Source organism: Mus musculus, chromosome 2 (assembly GCF_000001635.26).
Source record: "Mus musculus strain C57BL/6J chromosome 2, GRCm38.p6 C57BL/6J".
NCBI classification, from domain to species: Eukaryota; Metazoa; Chordata; class Mammalia; order Rodentia; family Muridae; genus Mus; species Mus musculus.
In genome coordinates, this window is record NC_000068.7 from 80,283,188 (window position 1) to 80,306,609 (window position 23,422).

At 40.9% G+C, this 23,422-nt stretch overlaps 1 protein-coding gene, 1 long non-coding RNA gene and 1 pseudogene across 5 annotated transcripts; 1 reads left to right on the forward strand and 2 right to left on the reverse strand.

Moving 5' to 3' along the window:
• Positions 1-269: 269 nt before the first annotated feature.
• Gm36153 lies at positions 270-9,220 on the reverse strand. Of its 4 annotated transcripts, none has more exons than XR_003953865.1 (4): positions 8,868-9,220; positions 3,307-3,390; positions 2,206-2,629; positions 270-486 (listed from the first exon to the last, which is right to left on the reverse strand). It is a non-coding gene; the product is annotated as a predicted gene, 36153 (long non-coding RNA). The 4 variants fall into 4 exon arrangements; XR_866508.2 differs by having other exon boundaries at positions 3,307-3,425; positions 8,868-9,101; XR_866509.2 differs by lacking the exon at positions 270-486 and having other exon boundaries at positions 2,099-2,629.
• Positions 9,221-9,282: 62 nt separating this feature from the next.
• Positions 9,283-12,171, forward strand: Prdx6b (peroxiredoxin 6B). Its single transcript, NM_177256.5, has one exon. It carries the CDS (start codon positions 9,662-9,664, stop codon positions 10,334-10,336), a length of 675 nt encoding a protein of 224 aa, NP_796230.1. The 5' UTR covers positions 9,283-9,661; the 3' UTR covers positions 10,337-12,171.
• Positions 22,670-23,422, reverse strand: Gm18693 (predicted gene, 18693; annotated as a pseudogene).

A 23,422-nucleotide genomic window follows, 5' to 3' on the forward strand; every position in this document is an offset into this window, starting at 1 on the left:
CCTCAGTCCTCACGTTGATCTATTCTTGCTAAATCTTGCTATGAAGTACTGCAACAGTCATTGTCCATACCCATTATTCCCATGCCTAATGGCTTATTTATGAATTATTTAATATTCTTACATTCATCTTGCATCCTTAACTATCTCCAGAGATATCTAAACAAGTGTCCCTTTAAGATGAAGAATAAGTCAACACTTGCAAACAACTAATAGTGAAAATAATTTATGAAAGAGAGAAGAGAGTAGATTTTTAAAAAACAGCTTGAGAATGATGTAATTTTGTTTATTTTTCCTTAAACAAGCCCTTTTTGCTGGACAACATGAAATAACCAGCATGGGCAACTGTCCTACAGCAGGTTGAACTCCTATTATTACAGTCTATTTTAATTAATTCTGGACTCTGAGAAAGCTTGCCTGTTAAGCTGAGCAATGATTTTATGGCCAACACAATGCTTCATAGCTCTTGAAAAGACAATTTTCAGCTTCCTATGGAAACACAAATATAAAAGCAAGATAACTAAAAAAGAAAAAGAAAACCCTTGAATTATAAAAGAACCGTTTTAGATATCACTATCCCAAATCTCAAATTATACTATACTACAGAGCTATAGTAACTAAAACAGCATGGTACTGGCATAATCATGGACAAAATTTTTCATTTTTTGTGGAGTCTCTCACTGTTCACAGTGTAAAATTCATTGTGACTTGAGGGATAAATATCTTGCCAATGTGTAGGAAAACCTTCACTATTTTAAGTTTCCCTACTATATAAACAGGATTTTATATGCATCACTCGGCATTCATTTTAGCCAGGATGCTCAGGCATGTTTGCTATGTTGAAAGAGTGCATTGTAATATCTAATAGAAAACTTTGTAAGTGATTGAAATGAGAGCAATGTTCAACCTCCAAGGCAGTGGTTCTCAGCCTTTCTAATGCTGTGACCCTTTAATCGTGTTCCTCATATTGTGACTCCAAACCATAAAATTGATTTGGTTGCTATTCATAAGTGTGATTTTGCTATTGTTATGAATCACTATATAAATATCTGTGTTCTCTGATGGACTTAGGTGATCCACAGGTGGAGAACCAGTGCTTCAGGCGCTCTTTATGGTTTTTGTATTCCTACACAAGTAGCTCAGGCTATCTGGGTCTTGTTTCCTTTGTCAATCTAGAAAGAGAGTAGGCGAATGTACAATCTGTTCCGTACTCAGATCCTTCCACAGGAACAATCTATCCTTAATAAATAAGCCTGGCAGCAGAACTGGCCGTGGCTTCTAAATACAAAAAAGCAATAAAATCAGGTCCACAGAGATAAAATTCTTGGAATCAAACACCAGGCACTACAAAATGAGTATTGGAAGACTACAAGTTAAAAGCAGAAGAATCTCTATTGATCACTGAAGTAGAGAAAGCTTTCCAACCATGACCTGGAATCCAGAAGTGCTAAAAAAAAACACTCAAGTCTGACCGTAACAAGATTTTAAAACGTGGGTGCCAACAAAATGCAGTCACTTAAAAGGCAGGAATAAAGGCTTACCACTTTTTGCTAACAAAATGTTTATGGAAATTTTAAGTAAAAAGCCTGAAGAAGACTCTGAGGAAACAAATTGCTGGTAGAATGCAAAACTTTTTGAACACCTGGTCATTTTACACCATCTTTTAAAAGTATAACTATTTGGAGCTGGAGAGATGCCTCAGCAATTTAGAGTCTATACTGCTTTTGCAGGCAACCCAAGCCCAGTTCCCAGAACCCATGTCAGGCAGCTCCCAACCACTAGCTCCATGGGGATCCAATGCCTCTAACTTCTCCAGGCAACCTTATCCTTGTGCACATCCCTACCACACACAGAGACAGTGGAGATCCACGAAGTTAGAGCCACTGGGACTGCAAAATATGTGAGCTGCAACCAACAAGGTAGGAAGGGTGGGGCTTTCTAAGTCTTCTGGGGCTCACATCACATCATGGTGTACCCTGGATACAGGATATGAAACTATAGGATTTATGTTTCTCCTGGTTGATTTTGGTCTTAATTTGATCTAATCTTTCTTTTCTATTCTCCTGGTCTTTCCTACTTTTTTTAAATTTTTGGAGTTTCATAGGTAGGAATTACCTTAAACATACAGGATTGTCTGGACTTGTATGTTTGAGTATTGCTAAAGTTAAGACTATGAAGACTCTGTGATGTTGGTTAAATTAAGCTTACATTGTGAGATAAACCTTCGAGAGCCAAGGTGTAATGTTATACATTGAGGGACGTCTCACAGGGCATCGTGTTTTAGGAACTTGACCCCAGCTGTTGACCCAAAGAGTGTTGGATCATAAGGGGGCCAATCCATTGGTGAATGGAGTATTCCAAGTCCGAATGAGCTACTGATGGTGGGACTTAGTCGCAGCAGTAGATCACGGTGATCGTGTATTTAAAGGGCGTATTTTGATGGTAGATTCTTCTCTCTCTGTTTCATGTCTGCCATGAGGTGGGAAGCAGTCTTTCACCACGTTCTTCTTCCCTGATGTTCCTGTCTTGTCACAGGCCTAAAGGCAATGCAGACAGTTGGACCTGGGCTGAAGTGAGAGAAGTTTGTTCTCCTTCAAGTTGCTCTTCTCACAAGTTCCATTTTGGCAGAAAGCTGAATAATAGCATGCTTTGTTTACTTAAATTAATCTTTAATTCAATACGCATATACATACACATAACATAATTATTCTTATATATGTAACAATTAATTTATATGTGTAAAATAATTAATATGTTATATATGAATGTAACATGATATATAACATATAATTAATGTAACAATTAATAAGAAACATACATGGTTTTTCTTCCTTGTAGTTAACAAAAAAAAAGGCATTCTCTGCTGTCAAATCTCACTGAAGCCTTTAGTAATTTATTTAAAGAAATGTTTTATGCTAGTGAAATATGCTTATGGAATATCTCATTATTAAAAATAATGGTAGAATAGATTCTTCCTTTAATTATTCAGGAAAAATAACATTAGAGTCATAGGAAGTTAAAATAATTATGGAGCATAGCATTGTATTGGTTGTGCCATTTTATGTGAGTGATTTAACTTCTCTGGAATTCACAGTCCTTATCTATAAATGGTGAACAGTCCTAGTACTCACCATTATTAAAGTGCCTGTCAAAGGTTGGAACCATGGGAAACACTCTTGAATGCTAATCTACTTTGTCATCTGCCCCATCTCTCTGAGTTTACTATTCTCTTTCCTACCAGCCCAGTGACTACAGCCCAGACATAGGTTTACCATAAGCCAAAGCGCCAGGCCAATGTTACTGAGTTACCTTGGTCTTAGGGATGAGCGGCTTTCCTCCCTGTCTTTGATCCACTATATTTTCCAAGCTTTCCACATCTGCTACAAGTCTCCTCTGCGAATTGGTAAATGAAGCAGAATGTATCATTTCTGCCAAGATAATTTGCATTTTAATAAGACATAAAATCTACTCCATTAGTCATTAGAGCAATTTTAATCATCACACAGCATATAATTACTCTGTACCATATAATGAGCCCTTTTTCAACTAATTTGAACCTGACTTGACCGGACTTAGCAATCATCTTATTTAGAGACAAGCTAGGCAATTTTTAGATCATTCCAGAAATTATCTACAAATGAGGGAGAAACTTGAACTAAAATACACTTTCCTGAAATGTACAGCAACACCAAAAATGGGGAAAATCTCTGCTAATTATGTAGGAGTTGTTTTCTCTAATGCTCTAACATAATCTATATTAAGATTTCCAAATTTTAAGCTATCTTTTAGACTTAAAAAAACAAAAACCTACTTGCATTTAGCATATTATGCTTTTAATCCTTTGCTAACTTTAACTTCCTAATGCTTATATATAATATGTAATCTACATTTTTGGAATTTTTTTGTTTTGAGTGTCCTCACTAGAGTCAATGTCAAACTTATCTTTGGGAACTTAATTGTAGGTATCTTGCTTTTTTATATATATGAGAGTTAATAGTACAAGAATTAAATGCTCATTGGAAGGAATCTAGATTTAACTCGTGTATTAAACAATCTAAACCTCATGTCTGCTAATGGTTATCTGCAAAAACCATTAACAACTCTTCTATCCAGAAATCAATGTGAACACGCCAATCTCCCACTGAGTCACTTCATTTTTTTTATTATACAAGATGTCTATATTATTAGGGGATTGGTGAATGTATTGGTCTTTTGTAAAGTCATTTTCCATTTTTATTATTCTAGTGGCCTAGTAGGGTTTGGGCCTTTCTTGATAATTCCCAGAACACTGTGAAACTTTATTTCAAATCTCAAATATACACAAAATTTGTGAGGGGCACAGCATACCCATCCTTTATTGTAAGGGCCTCTGCAAATCCCATATTCGTCCCTCACAATAAAGAGCACCATGAATCCCCATCCCTAATCACATTGAGGGGCACATGAACCCCATGTACCCATCCCTAACACAGTGAGGGGCACATGAACCCCATGTACCCCATGTACCCATCCCTAACACAGTGAGGGGCATCATGAACCCCATGCGCCCATCCCTAACACAGTGAGGGGCACATGAACCCCATGCGCCCATCCCTAACACAGTGAGGGGCACATGAACCCCATGCGCCCATCCCTAACACAGTGAGGGGCACATGAACCCCATGCGCCCATCCCTAACACAGTGAGGGGCACATGAACCCCATGTGCCCATCCCTAACACAGTGAGGGGCACATGAACCCCATGTGCCCATCCCTAACACAGTGAGGGGCACATGAACCCCATGCACCCACCCTTTGCAGCGAGCGACACAGGCAATCCCACGTGTTCATCCTGCAATTTCCTCAGTCCCTTTCCTCACCTTCACTCCCCTAGTGTCTATCTGGTTCTCTCCACTGCACATTACTTTGTCAAACTGCAATTACTATATTATTTCATTGTAAACATTTATATTCCTACCTACGTATAATGAATCTTTCTAATACCACCACAACATATTATGACAACTGAAAGAATTAACAAGGATTTCTTAACAATAGCAAACACCTAGTGTTTAGAGTTAGTTTCCTCATGAAGACCATAATTTAAAAATAGACCTCGTGTTTTCTCCCAGTAAACCCACAGATTGAAGACAATTTGCACATTTTTTATTTATTTTTTATTAGATATTTTCTTTATATACATTTCAAATGCTATCCTGTGGGAAGCCGCCCCCACATTTGCCATTATAAGATGGCGCTGACTGCTGTGTTCTAAGTGGTAAACATAATCTGCACACGTGCAGGGGCAGTTTTCCCACCATGTGTTCTGCCTTTCCCGTGATGACAACTGGGCCGATGGGCTGCAGCCAATCAGGGAGTAACACGTCCTAGGTGGAGGATAATTCTCCTTAAAAGGGACGGGGTTCTGGCACTCCTCTCTTCCTCTCTTGCTTTCTTGTTCTTGTTCTTTTTCTTGCTTTCTTGCTCTCTCTTGCTCTCTTGCATTCTTCTCTTGCACTCTTGCTCCTGAAGATGTAAGCAATAAAGTTTTGCTGCAGAAGATTCTGGTTTGCTGCATCTTTCCTGGCCGGTCGCGAACGCATATAAGAGTATTGTCACGCCCGCTCTCGACCAGCAAGAACGACGTGACCACCAGTCCTTCTAACAGCAGTTTATTCAGTCCTGATTCTTCTTGTTTATATCTCCCCCGAACCCTGGGCCTCTCACTCCTTTTATCTCTCTCTCATCCACACACCGCAGGCCACGCCCCCTTGCCAGTCACGAGGCTTCAGCTAATCAGGGCAGCAGGGGCAAATCTCCACCAAATTGGATTCACCTGTATCCTGGTACACCTGCACAGCACTCAAGATGTTTGTGTCTTATATGAGGAAGTCAGGTACAAGTCATATGATTTAGCTGCAGTCCCTGGCGCCTTTGCGACTGCCGCCACACCCGCTCCCCACACTATCCCAAAAGTTACCTATACCCTCCCCCAGCCCTGCTCCCCTATCCACCCACTCCCGCTTCTTGGCCCTGACGTTCCCCTGTACTGAGGCATATAAAGTTTGCAAGATCAAAGGGCCTCTCTTCCCAGTGATGGCTGAATAGGCCATCTTCTGATACATATGCAGCTAGAGACACGAGCTCTGGGGGTACTGGTTAGTTCATATCATTGTTCCACCTATAGGGTTGCAGACCCCTTCAGCTCCTTGGGTACTTTCTCTAGCTTCTCCATTGGGGGCCCTGTGTTCCATCTTATAGATGACTGTGAGCATCCACTTCTGTATTTGCCAGGCACTGGCATAGCCTCATACGAGACAGCTATAACAGGGTCCCTTCAGCAAAATCTTTCTAGCATATGCAATAGTGTCTGGGTTTGGTGGCTGATTATGGGATGGATCCCCAGGTGGGGTAGTCTCTGGATGGTCCATCCTTTCATCTTCGCTCCAAACTTTGTCTCTGTAACTCCTTTCATGGGTATTTTGTTTCCTATTCTAAGGAGGAATGAAGTATCCACCCATTGCTCTTCCTTCTTCTTGATTTTCTTGTGTTTTGCAAATTGTGTCTTGGGTATATACTATGTCTGGGCTAATATGCACTTATCAGTGAGTGCATATCTAATGACTTCTTTTGTGATTGGGTTACCTCACTAAGGATGATATCCTCCAGATACATCCATTTGTCCAAGAATTTCATAAATCCATTGTTTTTAATAGCTGAGTATACTCCATTGTGTAAATGTACCACATTTTCTGTATCCATTCTTCTGTTGAGGGACATCTGGGTTCTTTCCAGCTTCTGGCTATTATAAATAGGGCTTCTTTCTATGAACATAGTGGAGCATGTTGCACATCTTTTGAGACCCTTACTTGGTAGATTGCTTTTCTCTCTCTTGTTTATTCTAATTACAGCACGTGGTGTGGAAGGCAGGCTGTCTTGTGAAGTGCGCCATTGCTTATATTTTGCTGATTGTATGTCCAATGTCTTTCCAAGCTCTCTGTATTTTCTGTAGATTCATAGCTGGGTTTAGAGGTGCCGAGATATCATCTGGATATTTTACACAATAATGGTTTAGCTCATGTTGTTTGCCCCAAGATTATCTATTTAACATAGATAACATGCATCATCTAGTTGCCTTTTTATGTGATGTGAGCAGCTACTAACAATCAGGTTTTGGCTTCATTTTTGATCTTTTAATGAGCCAAATTTCTATTTTGTTATCTTCTTATTTATTTTCTATTCAATATTAATAATGTTTGTGGGACAAGTGCAACCATCATGACACCAGACAGAGAAACTGGTAAGGTTGAGCAGATCAAGAGACCATGGCAATTCTCATAATTGAGAATGGAAGGTGTCTGAATATGCTCCAACCAGACTCCTGTCCTGGAACATGTGACTGTGACATCCCACTAAGAGGACCATCACAACTGGTCACAGAGCATACAGCCCAGAGTTCTCCGTGCTAATGAGTTATCTAGGTGGGCTCTGAGGGTTTAACCAATAAACTTCCCTTCTCAGACACTCCTTCCTGCGAAAGGTATTTAATCGCTGATTCACCCTGAGTAAGTCACCTGCACCTTTTCTACCATGAATAAACAGTTTAGACAAACAAGCACTGCCTCCTTCCTCCTCAAAGACGGCTATGGGGGACCTTTGTCAATATCAAGCCATGTCTCAGTCTCCTGCAGAAGGCCCCTCCTCTGGCTCCTGACTCTCACCCTGAGCTAAGTTGGATGCCCCTTTCCCTCCCCCTACCCCAACTCATCTCAGGTCTGAGAGAGAGACCCACATTCTCAGCTCCTTGAGGTCCCCAGTGCCATCTGGGTGTCTTGGAGTTAAAGAATCACAGGCTCGGGCGGAGCCTGTGCCATTTCTCGAAGGATGGGGAGAAACACAGGCTAGGGCCCCCATCTTAGTCTTTGTTCTGTCTCCCCTGAGCATGTTTCTGCATGTCTCAAGCCTGGCACCCCAAGGTAGTGAGGAAAAAAATGTAGCCCAGCACCCGGGCATTTAGTCTCCCTAAGCAGCACCCAACACCCACAAAACACAGAACTACAAATGTTATATTGCATTTCTTCCACATTCATTTACTATGATAAGATAGTTTTGCACCAACTACATAGTAAACATTTCATTGCCATTAAAGAACACAATTTTAGAAATCTGCTGCTTTTACAGTAAGTAATGTAAGCTTGGTTAACTGAAGATTCCTTTAGAGTTCAACAGCCTTAGGCCCAACTATGAGTTGACAGCAAGTATGATTTTAAAACTGAGTCAGAAGAAAGCTTGAGACTAATTTAATTCGTGTTTGAGAGAAAAGCAACAGGGTAGACAAGCTATACATCCTGACAACTGCCTAGACCAAAGGAGATGGAGGGAGAGAAAGCCACACATGACTGCTAGAACCAGTACTGGCAAGCAACCACACGGTAGAAAAGGAAGCGGCCTTAGAGGAAAATATATGTCAAAAATTATTCTTCAAGAATTTGTGCTAAGCAGAAGTCTCTTCGATATTTAAATGTGATACATTTCCATTTTTTTTAAAGTAAGTTATTTTTATAGTCTATAAAGTAGTCATTATTTTGGTCAATTTTTAAAATTTGTTTAAAAGGCATTATAATAAAATAAAAAATTAGCATCATAACCAATTAGTTCTGTTTCTTTGAAAAATGCTCTACCATTTTGCTCTTTTGCATGACTCTTAAAAAAGAAAAAAAAAAAGTGTGGCCATCCTGGTGTGTCAGGAGCTTGGATATCTCCATAGCATCCTAACATAGCTGGCCAAGTTGGAAGTTCACAGCTCCTGTTAGATCTGTAAGAAAAGTGAGGCCATAGGGCAAGGCTCTGCCCCAAGTGACATACATACAAATATGAGAATCACAACTCACCATACCAGGAAGTCACAGGCAGAAATCTTCATGGAAGCCAGCGTTTGAGGGAGAAAACTAATACTGTAATTGCTAGAAAGTCAGTGTGGACATGTCTGGGAACAGAAACTCATTAAAGTTAAAGTTTTTCATTCTGGATCATCTCTGTGCCGGGTCAGATTTTCAAGACCATTAGTTGTTCCCCATCCTTATCCACCCCATCTATATTTCCAAGACATCAAGGTTCGTGGAGATAACTTTGTTTTTTGTTTGTCTTTTTTTTTTTTTTTTTTTTTTTTTTTTTTACTTTTATTTTATGTGATTGGGTCGTTTGTCTGCATGTATGTCTGCAACACATGGGACCTGATACCCTTAGAGACCAGAAGAGGAAATAGAATCCTCTCAAACTGGAGTTACAGACCGTTGGGGGGGAGGGGGGGTGCAAGTTTGCAACGTGCTCAAATCAAGATGGTAAACACTGAGTTGAATTGGTAACTACAAAGCTGAAGTCGCCACGATCAGACTCGACAGTGATCAACAGATACTCCTCAGGACACCTGCATGTGAATGTACACTCGGCAGGGACTAGTAAATGTAATGATAATTCTAAATTTATTTTTCAATCCTGTTCTACAGAAGATATTGCCAAGATATTAAGAAGACAAGCCAAAAATGGATAGGAAAAAATGCAAAAGACGTTGAGAATAGCTATCTAAAATCTATAAATAATTCTTAAAAGTCAAAATAAGAAAACGAATACTCGGCTCACTGCTGCGGCTACGTGCCTCCTTGTTCTCAGCGTCACCGCTGCCGCCATGCCCGGAGGGTTGCTTCTCGGGGAAGAAGCCCCCGACTTTGAGGCCAATACCACCATCGGCCGTATCCGCTTCCACGATTTCCTGGGAAATTCATGGGGCATGCTCTTTTCCCACCCAAAGGACTTTACCCCTGTGTGTACCACAGAACTTGGTAGAGCTGCAAAGCTGGCGCCAGAGTTTGCCAAGAGGAATGTTAAGTTGATTGCACTTTCAGTAGATAGTGTTGAGGATCATCTTGCCTGGAGCAAGGACATCAATGCTTACAATGGTGCAACACCCAAAGAAAAGTTGCCATTTCCCATCATTGATGATAAGGACAGGGACATTTCCATCCTTTTCTGCATGTTGGATCCAGTAGAGAAGGATGCTAACAGCATGCCTCTGACGGCCCGGGGGGTGTTCATTTTTGGCCCTGACAAGAAACTAAAGATGTCTCTCCTCTACCCTAACTCCACGGGCAGGAACTTTGATGAGATTCTCAGAGTGATTGACTCTCTCCAGCTGACAGAAACAAAGCCGGTTGCCACCCCAGTTGATTGGAAGAAGGGAGAGAGCGTGATGGTCCTTCCCGACCTCCCCGAAGAGGAAGCCAAACGATGTTTCCCTAAAGGAATCTCCACCACAAAGCTCCCGTCTGGCAAAAATTACCTCCGTTATACACCCCAGCCTTAAGTCTTTGCAGGAATTGGGGCTGCATCTGCGCACCCAGCACTGGGACCTGAGGGTGTCAGCCGACAGCGGTGGGTCCTTGCAGCAGTTACGTAGAAAGTCTGTGACATGATCACAGCCGGTCTTATAGATCACTTGCTATACTCCTGGGTCATTAAATGGAAATGGCACCAAAACCTTCTCTGTGCCTCTCTTTACTCTGTGCCTTCGCCAGCATTTTGCCCCTCCGCCTATCACAGCGTCATACTGACTGGTTTTCTTTGAAAAAATTGTATACTGACAATTCCTTAGGTCTCTGCAGGTGGTCAGTGTGGGCTCCGTGCTAGAATGGTTAAACACCTTTTGTAGCTTTCCGAACTGAATCTTCTGTTACCCATTTTGGAGAGCACTAACATGGGGAGAAACTTTCGATTCTGTATTTTTAGTAAATAAAATGGGAACAGCCAGGAAAATTGCTTCGGGGAATCCATTGTAAGTTTCTATCAAAATGGGCTCAGAAAGCCTTTCGCCTCCCAGAGTGCGCATGTACCTCCTGGAGTTTCCACATTTGCTCTCTGGTGATGTCTGCGTGTGAACGCACCTTATAAAAGACGGGCGGTGACAATGTTTTACCACTCAATGCCCTAGTAGTGGGTGGCCATTTCTGAATTCTGCTTTTGGGGGTTCAACAAATAAAATTCTGATCAGAAAAAAAAAGAAAGAAAGAAAGAAAAGAAAACCAATACAACTTTAGAGAGGTCCATAATCACTAACAGATATGTCACCAACGATGCCGTTCACGAGGAACACAAACGTACAAAATATTACAGATGCTGTGCTACTGGGTGTCAGATTTTGTGGTAAGCACTTTTATCCACCCAACCATTCTGTTTGCCTGCTGTTGTCAAAGGAAAAAAACACATCTTAACGAACTTAAAAGCAATAATTATGTTTTTATGGCAAGAAAGTGATCCTCTGCCTCCTACTAAAAATTATCATACAAAAAATAATCCTTAGGCTCTTGAGCTCTGAAGTTAGGCTCTTGGGAATCTATTTTATTGTTTATATGTTTGTGTATAAAAAAGTGAGAAATCTGAAAGAGCAAACACAGGTACATTTGCAAAATGATACACTAGCATTTTTATTTACAATAGCAAAGAAAAACTCAAAAAAAAGCTTCAAAAGCTGTAAAACACTATAGAACAACTAGTTAAACTATATAAATTCATTTAGTGAAATATATGTATGTGTATTATAGAATTATTGGGCACTTATAAAGATTAAAACATCTGGGATGTGTTGTAGTTTTAAATGGAAAGCAGAAAGATAATCTTTCAATATTCTCATAGATGTGAAAAAACTAAAGAATAGGCAGAAAAATCTAACAGTAATATATGGAGAAGATGGATATAATTTTTTTTTGTTTTTCTATCTTTTCTTTTATCGCTTATTCTAATCATGGAAATGTAGCTTTTTCAGGCCTAATATTTTCATAGAATGATTACACAACTTACCCCATCACCCAGGCAAAAGAAGGAGACTTCCTGGCTACTTCTTTATGGTCCCTTAAAGGCTAACCTTAATAATTCCCAACTGATTTCATCTCTTAAATACACTCATGCAGGAGAATGTGGGAACACAATGTGTTTGGCATCGAGACTTCTTGTTTGCAAGGAATACAGACATTTGGCAATGGCAATCAACTAGATGGGGATCAGGAAAATTGGACATGCCTGCCAGGTCTTCACAGTCATTAGAGAGGAAATACCATCCCTAGAGTATATAAGAAAAGATCAGAACTTTTATTCAGCAAAATTAATCGACCCAGAAATGCAAATAAAACCAATTCTATTCATTTAGATAATTCTTATTGTTGTGTTTTATTTCAATATAACTTTATTTTATTTTATTTTTCACTGTATGTATATCTGTGTGGGGATATATGTATTCTAGGGCAAGTCCCTATGGAAGCCCAAACAGGATGTCTGATCACTTGTAGCTGGAGCTATAGCAGGTTGTGAGCCTCCTGACACGAGTTCTGGGAATAGGACTTAGGTCCTCGGAAAGAGCAGAAAGAGATTTTGATCACTGAACCTTCTCTCCAGACCCCAAGAATGTGTGTGTGTGTGTGTGTGTGTGTGTGTGTGTGTGTGTGTGTGTGTGTGTATTTTAACTAAGGAAACAGCTAAATTTGTTCCTCTTTAAAACACCAATATAGATTTTAAATTATGAGGAAAACGTCAGCGTGTGTCTGAATAATTAAATTGCAAATGTATTTATTGGGCACTTGTGATACACAAAGGTTTGTACCACTTCCAGTGAAAGAACCAACAATAAGTGATGGGTATTTGTTCTCACTATTACAGTCCAATGAGAGAGCAGACATGTACCCAGATTTACACCATGAAATGTCTGCAATGAATTAAGATAAGGGTTCAGAGCAAATAGGGACATATTGCTGGATTCATCATAATTATAGAAGTTATGAAGACAACCTTTTATTAGGTAATTAAAAGTAATAGATATTAAATTAAATTTTCTATTGACTTACAATTCACATGTCATCTTCATTTTCTGGTTAAATTTAATATGACCTGCTTATTAAGAGAATGGATGGGGTTATCTCCCACTCCGTTGATGTGAGCAGACTACATTCAAGTTCTTTCATATCAGAAATAAAATTAATAAGTTAAAAACAGAGAAATGCATTTGCTCACTTTGGATTTGTGCAGATTATCCCATCTTCCTTCCGATCTTTCAAACAGAAAAATCACTCAGAGCACTTTCTACCATTGCACACACTAGCAAGATTTTGCTGAAAGGACCCTGATATAGCTGTCTCATGTGAGACTATGCTGGGGCCTAGCAAACACAGAAGTGGATGCTCACAGTCAGCTATTGGATGGACCACAGGGCCCCCGATGGAGGAGCTAGAAAAAGTACCCAAGGAGCTAAAGGGATCTGCAACCCTATAGGTGGAACAACATTATGAACTAACCAGTACCCTGGAGCTCTTGACTCTAGCTGCATATGTATCAAAAGATGGCCTAGTCGGCCATCACTGGAAAGAGAGGCCCACTGGACTTGCAAACTTTATATGCCCCAGTACAGGGGAGCGCCAGGGCCAAAAAGGGGGAGTTGGTGGGTAGGGGAGTGGGGGGGAGGGTATGGGGGACTTTTGGGATAGCATTGGAAATGTAAATGAGGAAAATACCTAATAAAAATATTTTTAAAAGAATAACCATAATTTTTAAGGCTTTAGTTATAAAGACAAATAGAAATGAAAGTGTATGTCCTAGCCAAATGGATGGACCTGGAGGGCATCATCCTGAGTGAGGTAACACATTCACAAAGGAACTCACACAATATGTACTCACTGATAAGTGGATATTAGCCCAAAACCTAGGATACCCAAGATATAAGATACAATTTCCTAAACACATGAAACTCAAGAAAAATGAAGACTGAAGTGTGGACACTATGCCCCTCCTTAGAAGTGGGAACAAAACACCCATGGAAGGAGTTACAGAGACAAAGTTTGGAACTGAGATGAAAGGATGGACCATGTAGAGACTGCCATATTCAGGGATCCACCACATAATCAGCATCCAAACGCTGACACCATTGCATACACTAGCAAGATTTTATTGAAAGGACCCAGATGTAGCTGTCTCTTGTGAGACTATGCCGGGGCCTAGCAAACACAGAAGTGGATGCTCACAGTCAGCTAATGGATGGATCACAGGGCTCCCAATGGAGGAGCTAGAGAAAGTACCCAAGGAGCTAAAGGGATCTGCAACCCTATAGGTGGAACAACATTATGAACTAACCAGTACCCCGGAGCTCTTGACTCTAGCTGCATATGTATGAAATGATGGCCTAGTTGGCCATCACTGGAAAGAGAGGCCCATTGGACTTGCAAACTTTATATGCCCCAGTACAGGGGAGCGCCAGGGCCAAAAAGGGGGAGTGGGTGGGTAGGGGAGTGGGGGTGGGTGGGTATGGGGCACTTTTGGTATAGCATTGGAAATGTAAATGAGCTAAATACCTAATAAAAAAAATGGAAAAAAAAAAGAAATGAAAGTGTATGGCATGAACTTGTCCACATACTTAAGTGGTACTGAACCAGCCAAATTAATCTCAGTGGCTTAATAAGCAAGACAATTTATTTTACCAAGGACTGTGGGGATATTATCCAGCAAGGTCCTGCTTAGTGGTTTTAAGACACACCCATCCTATGACCCATCCTATGATCTGTGAGGATGTTTAACTCTCTTTTCATAAATGATCTGAATTATAATCAGAGATATTTTAGCTTGGAGAATTCTGACCTTTTGAGACTTGTGAAAATAAAAGAGAAAAAAAGCAGGTCTGCTTTTTCTAAAATATAAATTGAACTGAGTATACCAGGAACATTAAGTAGAAATTTATCTAACAACTTTATGACTCCCTCCTGAAACAATGTTAAACACATATCATGGTCCAGAATCTCCCACTAGAAAGCCTTTAGGAGAGAAAAATGTCACAAAATGAATGGAAAGTCACTTGTTGCTCACATGGACTCAGAACTAACCAAGCTAGCCTAGGGCTCCCAGCATCGCTGACAAGCTGTGTCTTTTCACACAAAGCATTTCATATTTCATGTCTCTCAAAACTAGGTTGCCTTGTTTTTAAAGTGGGTAGGTGTTCTGTACTTCTGAAGAATATAAAGAATAAGCTTAAAATGTATAAAGTACCAAATAGAATGTCGCACTTGAGAGTATGTCTAAGTAATATATTTCTGGCTTTGGTCAGGCTTCTGCCCTGCTTGCATAACTGTAGGTTTACAGAAGAATATTATGTCCTGAAATTAATGAGAAACTAATATTGTACAAGCTTGAGAACCTGAATTTAGAAACCCAGCTTTCACATAGATGCCAGCATAGCCCCCAACACTGTAGCAGGGCCTGAGGGAGGCAGAAGCAGCAGCTTCTGAGGGCTTGGTGGCCAGTCAGTCTATTTGAAACTGCAAGTGCAGAGCTCAGTGTCTCAATAAAAGGCAAACACCCGCAACTTCCCCAAACACCACCAACCAAGTCCTAAGCGTCCAAATATCTGTTATTTCTCGTTCAAACCAATACACTCCACTTCCTGGCCCCCACCCCACTCCCTAGTCCTACCCTGGTACAAAGTACATTCAGCCCAATTTTGAAAATCCTCATAGTCTCCCATAGTCTGAATATTGTTTAAAATCCACATTCTCTATTCGAGGTGATCTTTAACTGTGACCACCTGTTATAATCAAAAAGGAAAGTACATGTTTATAAAGACATAGAATACAAATTAGTTGCATTTTCCTTTCTGATCCAATAGCCTTTATCATTCTTCTATAATTCTTGCAATGTAAATGTATGCATATTCAGGAGAGGATTAAGTTAGAAGAACATTGAGACATTTCTTTTGTGGAACTTGTACTGAGGTTAGTAGGCTCTATCCCTAGTCTTAGTTTTGAGAGTCTGCTACTTCCTGGGCAAGCAGATGGTACTCAAAGGTCACCATACTCCTTGTTGGTCCCCTCTCCTGCTGCCCTCTGGCATAACTCTTCAAGTCTAGAGTGAGCTCTGGTCAATCAGAGGTTGGTGGCAGGAGATCTTGGCAAGGGGAATGCCTACCTAGAATATGTGGGGAAACAAGATCCTAGCATGATGGGAAGCTTACAGGGTGGGACAGAGGAGGCATAGTCTGAAAGGTAGGAATCTTGGAGAAGCCAGGAAATCTGGCCACACTTGGAAGCTAGATCCCGAAAGAGCTGGCTGGCTTATAGGGTGAAGCAGAGTAACATCTATCCATTGACTCAAAGAAGCAATATCCAAAAAGTCTATTGGGTGGGGAGAAGCAGAGCCTAGCTGATGGTTCTAGATCAGGGGATTAGGAGTCTAAGGAGGTGGTAAGGCTACAGGGTAAGGAAAAGTAGGACCTGCTTACTGACTCAAGGAAAGGCAGTCCAGGAAGAGCCTTGTCTTTGAGCCTTTAAGATGTGAAGAACTGAACTATCTGGGAAGTCCCAGAGGCATGGGGTAAGCCTTTGAGATTAATGAAGGAAGAGACCTAACTAGCACTGTGGTGAAGAAGAGCCTCTGCAAACGGTTACTATTTTTTTTAAACAAAAAAAAAAAAAATTCAATTTGTAAATACTGCTAATTAATAAACAAAAAGGATTTGTTAAAACATTTTTTATAAGGAATAAATTAGGTCTTTCGGATATAAATTCAACTTTAATAGGGCTAAGGGTTAAAAGGAAAATTCATGACAGTAGAACTAAGTTATATTAAAACTATAGAATATTATTGGTTTTACTATAATGAATACTTGCTTTAAATAATCCACTGCTAGAAACAAGAAATATCACCTTTCATAGTTACACCAAGAGAATTTTTACTTCCAAATGTGAAAACATGTAAATTAAAACCTTTTGAAAAGTGAACAGGGTAGAAGTTTGGAGCAAAATGGGAGCTGTTGGTCATTAGATACAACAAGGCCAAAGGAAGTCACCATCGGGTTCCTGTTCAGGCAGGAACAGTAGCACAGTGTGAAAGGCTGGAAAAGCCCTTCATCCTCAACCAACTCCCTCGAACCCCATCTTCTCCTCTGCTGGTGGACAACACTCCTACTTTCTTTCTTTCTTTTTTTTTTGGGGGGGGGGGGTTTCAAGACAGGATTTCTCTGTGTAGCCCTGGCTGTCCTGGAACTCACTTTGTAGACCAGGCTGGCCTCGAATTCAGAAATCTGCCTGCCTCTGCCTCCCAAGTGCTGGGATTAAAGGCGTGCGCCACCACCACCCAGCTTACTCCTACTTTCATGTAGGATCTTCATTCAACATTGACTTTTCGGTGTGTTAGTCTATGCTTGAGACTTTCATTTAATATTAGCTTTGACTTTATTGACTTGGCAACAGCACATTAAGTCCTGCTTCATGTTTTACAATGTTGAGGAAGGAGACAACGGTGAGGTCAGGAAGATGGCTCAACACATAAGATCACTTGCTATTCAATCAAAAAGACCTAAGCTCAGATCCCCAGCACTGGTGTAAAAAGCCACCCCACGGTCATGCTTGCCTGTATCCCTAGTGCTGTGTATTAGGTCTGTGGGGTAGAGAGGGTCGCAGAAACAAGAAGATCACAGAAGCCTGCTGGTCACCATCCTAGTCACAGATTCCCTAAGAAACTCTGTCTCAAGGAACCAAGGAATAGAATGATAAAGCCACTATTCTCTGGCTTCCATGCTCATGTCTGCACATACAGGGTTAATAAAATAAAAGGTCAAGGAAGGGAAGGCCCTTGGAAATGATACTTACAAAGAAATTGCTTTATACATAAAAGGAACTCACCAAGAAAGGAAGTCCATGACAGAATCTGGCTGAGATGAAATGAGGAATGTACTCTAAGGCCACTAAAGTAAACTTCCCTGATGGAAACAACAGTCACAGGGGCAGCCAGAGGCTTTGGTCCAGTTTTTATAACCTACCCATTTTCTTGTTTATCATCTTGTTCTGACCACACAGTATTCAAGCGCATGACTGCTAAAGCAAGCAGAAGTTGCAAAAGACAAACAGAGGTTCGCTCTCATCCAAAGTCTGCTAAATCAAAGACCAATTGTATGCTCGCAATATGCGGAAGCCTGGGCTCTCCATCAAAATTGATTTCTCACAAGTAGGAACAATGGAACATTCAGAATAAGCTCTGATTACCTATGTGTCCCCAGCGTTTGTAGTAAAGAAATAATTTCAAGTTTCTTCTTTAAGCAGAATGAAGAAAAACATGGGTAACTTGGTAACGACTATCTGATATATAGCTATTATAATTATGCCAGGCCCTGCTCCCACTCATTTCATTTCTATAATAATCCAGTACCCTTTATGTCCCACAACAAACCTGGGGGAAGGTGCTAGATTATTATCCCCTTTGAGATTTAAATCCATGGGCCAAAGAAGAAGCACAATAAAAATCAGGAAATATTTACTTTGTATAGAAGATGAGAGGATTCTGGAACAGTGTTTAGAAATACTTATACTAGAAAAGAAGGAGTATCTCAAATTAATTTCTTAAACTTCTTAATTAGTAAAACTTTGAAAGAAGTTAAGCCCAATAGAATCAGAGTCCAGCCTAATATTTGTTTTCTTCCAGATACATTCCTGGACCTAATTTTCTGAATACTTAAATGACCTCTAAGAACAGATCCTTGAGGACATAGAGATAAGGCGTGTGTAGCATTAGGCAGGTAAAGCCAGTCAGCCAATGGGGTAGTAAGGTTAACTTCCTCAGGTTGACCTGTTCAAGCACAGCCTACATTCTGCAAAAAATATGGGGCATGGAACAGACATCGGGTCTGAACTAGGAGGCCTAGGCATTTTACTGTCTGTCTAGAGCAGTAGTTCTCAACTTTCCTAACGCTGGGACCCTTTAACATCGTTCCTCATAGCTACTTCATAACTGCAATTTTGCTACTGCTGTGAATCATAAGGTATTTAAATATCTGATATGCAGGACATCTGATATGTGATCCCACAGGGATTATACTTCACAGGTTGAAAACCATTGGCATAAAGTGACTTGTTGGTAATCACAAGAATGGAGTGTCCCTCTTTCAGAACTTGGTATGTCTCCTTCCTACCCTGCATAATCTTCTAAAGGTCTGTGTAATTGCTAAACAGGAACATGACATTATCAAATAAGGAACACAGATACCTTTACAAACAAGAGAACTGATTGACATCATTTTAGTTAAAGGAAATGTTGCAGGCAACATCTTCCAAAACTGTTTGAAGGAAATTGACCACATGACATGAAAAGTTACTGTGGAGAAGACTCCAACAGGATATGCTTCAGGTATGCTGTTGAAGAACAGTTTAGGAGACTACAAGGAGAATGAAGGTCTAAGGTATGTATGAACAGAGGTTTCCATTCATTCCTTGGGATTATCTGGTAGTCGGCTAAGAGTGTGCCCAGTCCCTAAGAAAGTGCCCTATATGCAAGAGAATAATCAAGGATGCTATTCATGCATTTCTCTCATAAATAAAAAAAAATCTTTAAAGTATTGTTGGCTACCTGAAGCCATCCAAACAAAATATGAATTCTTGGTTCTTTAACCAGTATGCTCATGTTCCACTTTCTCTGGAACTAATAAGCATGCTTCATGAAAGGCACTACTCTGTATTGAATGTTAGCCCATTGAGTGAAGAGGAGGTTCACACTGAGGAGCTATAGTGTGTGTGTGTGTGTGTGTGTGTGTGTGTGTGTGTGTGTGTGTGTGTGTGTGTGTGTGTGTGAGAGAGAGAGAGAGAGAGAGAGAGAGAGAGAGAGAGAGAGAGAGAGACCACAGCAGGGACAGGAGGAGTGGCAGTGCTTGTCACGTGTCATCTACTTGATTTGGTGTTTATGAGAGCCATCAGCTACCTCTGTGCTGTCATTTTCCATGCTGCTTGTTTCCTCAAATGTGACATGGACACAGTCAAACCCAGAGCAAAAAAAAAAAAAAAACGATAACACTCCCTCAGTCCTCCTCCTCCTCATTTTATCTATTTCAAGTTGCCAAATTCATCGCCCCTTTCTTGGAAATCAAAAGCAAACTCCTGAACTCACAGGACACTTGGACTTGCAGTGCCTCCACCTCACCTCCTGGGTTCCCAACTCTTCTCTCAGCACAGCAACACACAACTGCCATCTCTATGGTTTACTTACTTAGCTCTCAAATTCTAACTACCTGTCTCTGGATTCTACTTTTTTTTCCCCTTTTTTTAAAATAGTTTTTATTAGGTATTTTCCTCATTTACATTTCCAATGCTATCCCAAAAGTCCCCAATACCCTCCCCCCCCCACTCCCCTACCCACCCACTCCCACTTTTTGGCCCTGGCGTTCCCCTGTGCTGGGGCATATACAGTTTGCATGACCAATGGGCCTCTCTTTGCAGTGATGGCCAACTAGGCCATCTTTTGATACATATGCAGCTAGAGACAAGAGCTCCGGGGTACTGGTTAGTTCATATTGTTGTTCCACCTATAGGGTTGCAGTTCCCTTTAGCTCCTTGGGTACTTTCTCTAGCTCCTCCATTGGGAGCCCTGTGATCCATCCAATAGCTGACTGTGAGCATCCACTTCTGTGTTTGCTAGGCCCCGGCGTAGTCTCACAAGAGACAGCTATATCAGGGTCCTTTCAGCAAAATCTTGCTAGTGTATGCAATGGTGTCAGCATTTGGAGACTGATTATGGGATGGATCCCCGGATATGGCAGTCTCTAGATGGCCCATCCTTTTGTCTCAGCTCCAAACTTTGTCTCTGTATGGATTCTACTTCTTATTTGATTGTTTGTTTGTTTGGTTGGTTGGTTGGTTGATTGGTTGGTTGGTTGGTTCTATTGTGACATGGTTTCTCTGTGTAGCCCTAGCTGTCCTGGTACTCACCAGGTAACTTACAGTTACCATTTGGTCAACTGCAGACCAAGCTAACCTAGAATTCACAGAGATCCACCTACCTGTACCTCTGAGCTTAAATTGTGTGCCACTACTGCCCAGCTAGATTCTACTTCTTAATATATAACTAAGGCTCTAACTCTTAGTCTGTAACTACTGCCAATCTCTGGCACAACAGTTAGACTTGCACTTCCTGCTACTTCTTTATTTGTTCCTTTATCCTTACGCCTTTAGCAACTTTCGTTTCTTCATATTGCCTCATTTTTTTTCCTTTTGCCTGCATAAACACTTCTCTGGGGAGTGTTCTCTTCTGATTTATGAAAGATCCCCATAGCCAGTATCCACCTTTGCTATATACCCATGCCTGAATCCACCATGCCATATCCATGCATGTATCCACCATACCATATCCATGCAGGTATCCACCATGCCATATCCACACATGTATCCACCTTTGCCATATCCGTGCATGTTTCCACCATGCCATAGTAATGCATGTATCCACCTTTGCCATATCCATGTGTAAGACCCCGACCCTCAGTCAGTGGTACTTACTTGAGATTCCCCCGAGTGAGACACTAAGATGCAAATCGATTCAAAAGCAAGAGGTTTATTTTCTGGCTCTTCAGGGTCGACCTTCAGTTAGTTTAGTCCCTCAAGGCAAGTTACTAAGAAGGTGACCCCAAATGGCTATTAAAAAGGGTTTTTATACTTTTATGGGCACAGGTTACATCAGCAAGGTTACAGTTCAAACTTATTGGCTAAGCATATTAACCTTTAAATCTATTGGCTAGCAAGTGTGACACGCATTCAAACTCTACCTGGGACTTTCCAGAGGGTCAGATGACTATCAGTCAGTACATTCTGAGAATTTTTTATTCAACAATGGTCCTGTGGGTGGAGAATGGAACTTGGCCTAGCCTTGACTCCAGGTGGAAGGCAGAAGCTGTAAGGAGGGTGTGGGACTGGAAAACCCCTTATGGGTCCTTCACATGCATGTATCCACCATGCCATTTCCATGCATGTATCTGCCTTTGCCAATTCCATGCATGTATCTACCATACCATATCCATGCATGTATCCACCTTTGCCATATCCAAGGACTGAGTCTTTACTAGGCTGGTGAGGAAATAAAGAAAAGGCAAACATAGGCAGACAGACAGACAGACAGACCAACAGGCAGGCAGATAAACAGAAAAGCTAGGGGTAAGGTGGACTGTGGTCTCTGATGGAGAAGATGCAGCATTCTGGAAGCTCAGCATGGATATTTTATACGGTTGAACTGAGAGACGGGGTTATTACATACAACTAAACAGGGAAGTGAGTTATTGTGCACAGATAAACAGGAGGCAAGGATTGTGATATATAGCTGTATATTAGCTCATCTCTGTAGGGATACAAAATCTTTAGGCTCCGAACATGAGGTTGGAGGAGTTGTGGTGGACATTTTCTGGCATTCTATCAACACTTACACATGGACCAGAGGAAGGCTTTTCCATGTCTCTGAGCCTCACCATTTCCTCCATGGGTATGAGGCTCAGGAGTCCTTGCCATGGCTATGCCTATCTATGTCAACAGTACATTCAGTCGGAACCACACTCACCCAGGGCTTTCTCTGCTCCCTACAAAGAATTGTTGGAGAGAAAAATGCTATTTACTTCTGGAATATCCAGATATCCTCTTAAACCTGTAGGTCACAACCATGTTGGGGTCAAATGACCCTTTCACAGTGATTGCCAAAGACCATTGGAAAACACAGACATTTACATTATAATTCATAACAGTACCAGATTACAGGTATGGAGTACAATGAATATAATTTTGTGATTGATGGCCACCATAGCATAAGGAACTGTATTAAAGGGTCACAGAATTAGGAAGGCTGAGAACCTTCCTTATGCCATCCTTAAGTTTCTCTTTCATTCTCTTCTTTCAGCATTAGGGAGCTGACACACTATCAGTAGCTGTGCAGCCAGGATTTGACACTGAGCTATCCTTATTACCAGGCTTATACTGAAGCCCATTTCCAAAGCAGCTTTAACCATGGGAGTGTTCCACATGGCTGCATCTTCTGAAGAACTAATGCCAAATCCAAAATACAGTTGTGGGCACACCATTTTCTTCTCCTGGAGTGTTTGAATTTGACAACAGCTGTTCAAGAAGGAGAGGATGTCTAGTGTGAATCTCATCAACAAACTCCTGTCCTTTCATGCATATTAAGAACTAACACTTTGGAAATTATCTGGCATGTACTATTCATGGGTCATGTCCAGATTCCCAACACCTGGAGCCACCATCTTAACAAAAACGTTTGACACCATCAGTGCAATCTACAGAATAAAATCTAGCACTCGAAGTTTCTTGGACTAAACTGCAGCCGTAGCTGGCTAGTATGTGAACATTCTTCTCACTTGAGCTGAATGTGACTACATACTCAGATTTGAAATACTACCTGTGGCCGTTTCAATAGGAATGGTCCCAACAGACTCATGTGCTTGCATGCTTGGTCCATAAGGAGTGGCACTATTAGGAGGCGTGGTCTTGTTGGAGGAAGTGTGTCACTGTGGAGTGTCACTGTGGAGCTCTAAAGATGACTAAAAGCCTAACAGTCACATACAGTTATTAAGAAAACTGGAATCCTCGGTACTCATTGTACAGCTATATGG

Coding starts and splice junctions, on each gene's coding strand:
- Prdx6b (NM_177256.5), top strand. CDS start 9,662: ATGCCCGGAGGGTTGCTTCTCGGGGAAGAAGCCCCCGACTTTGAGGCC.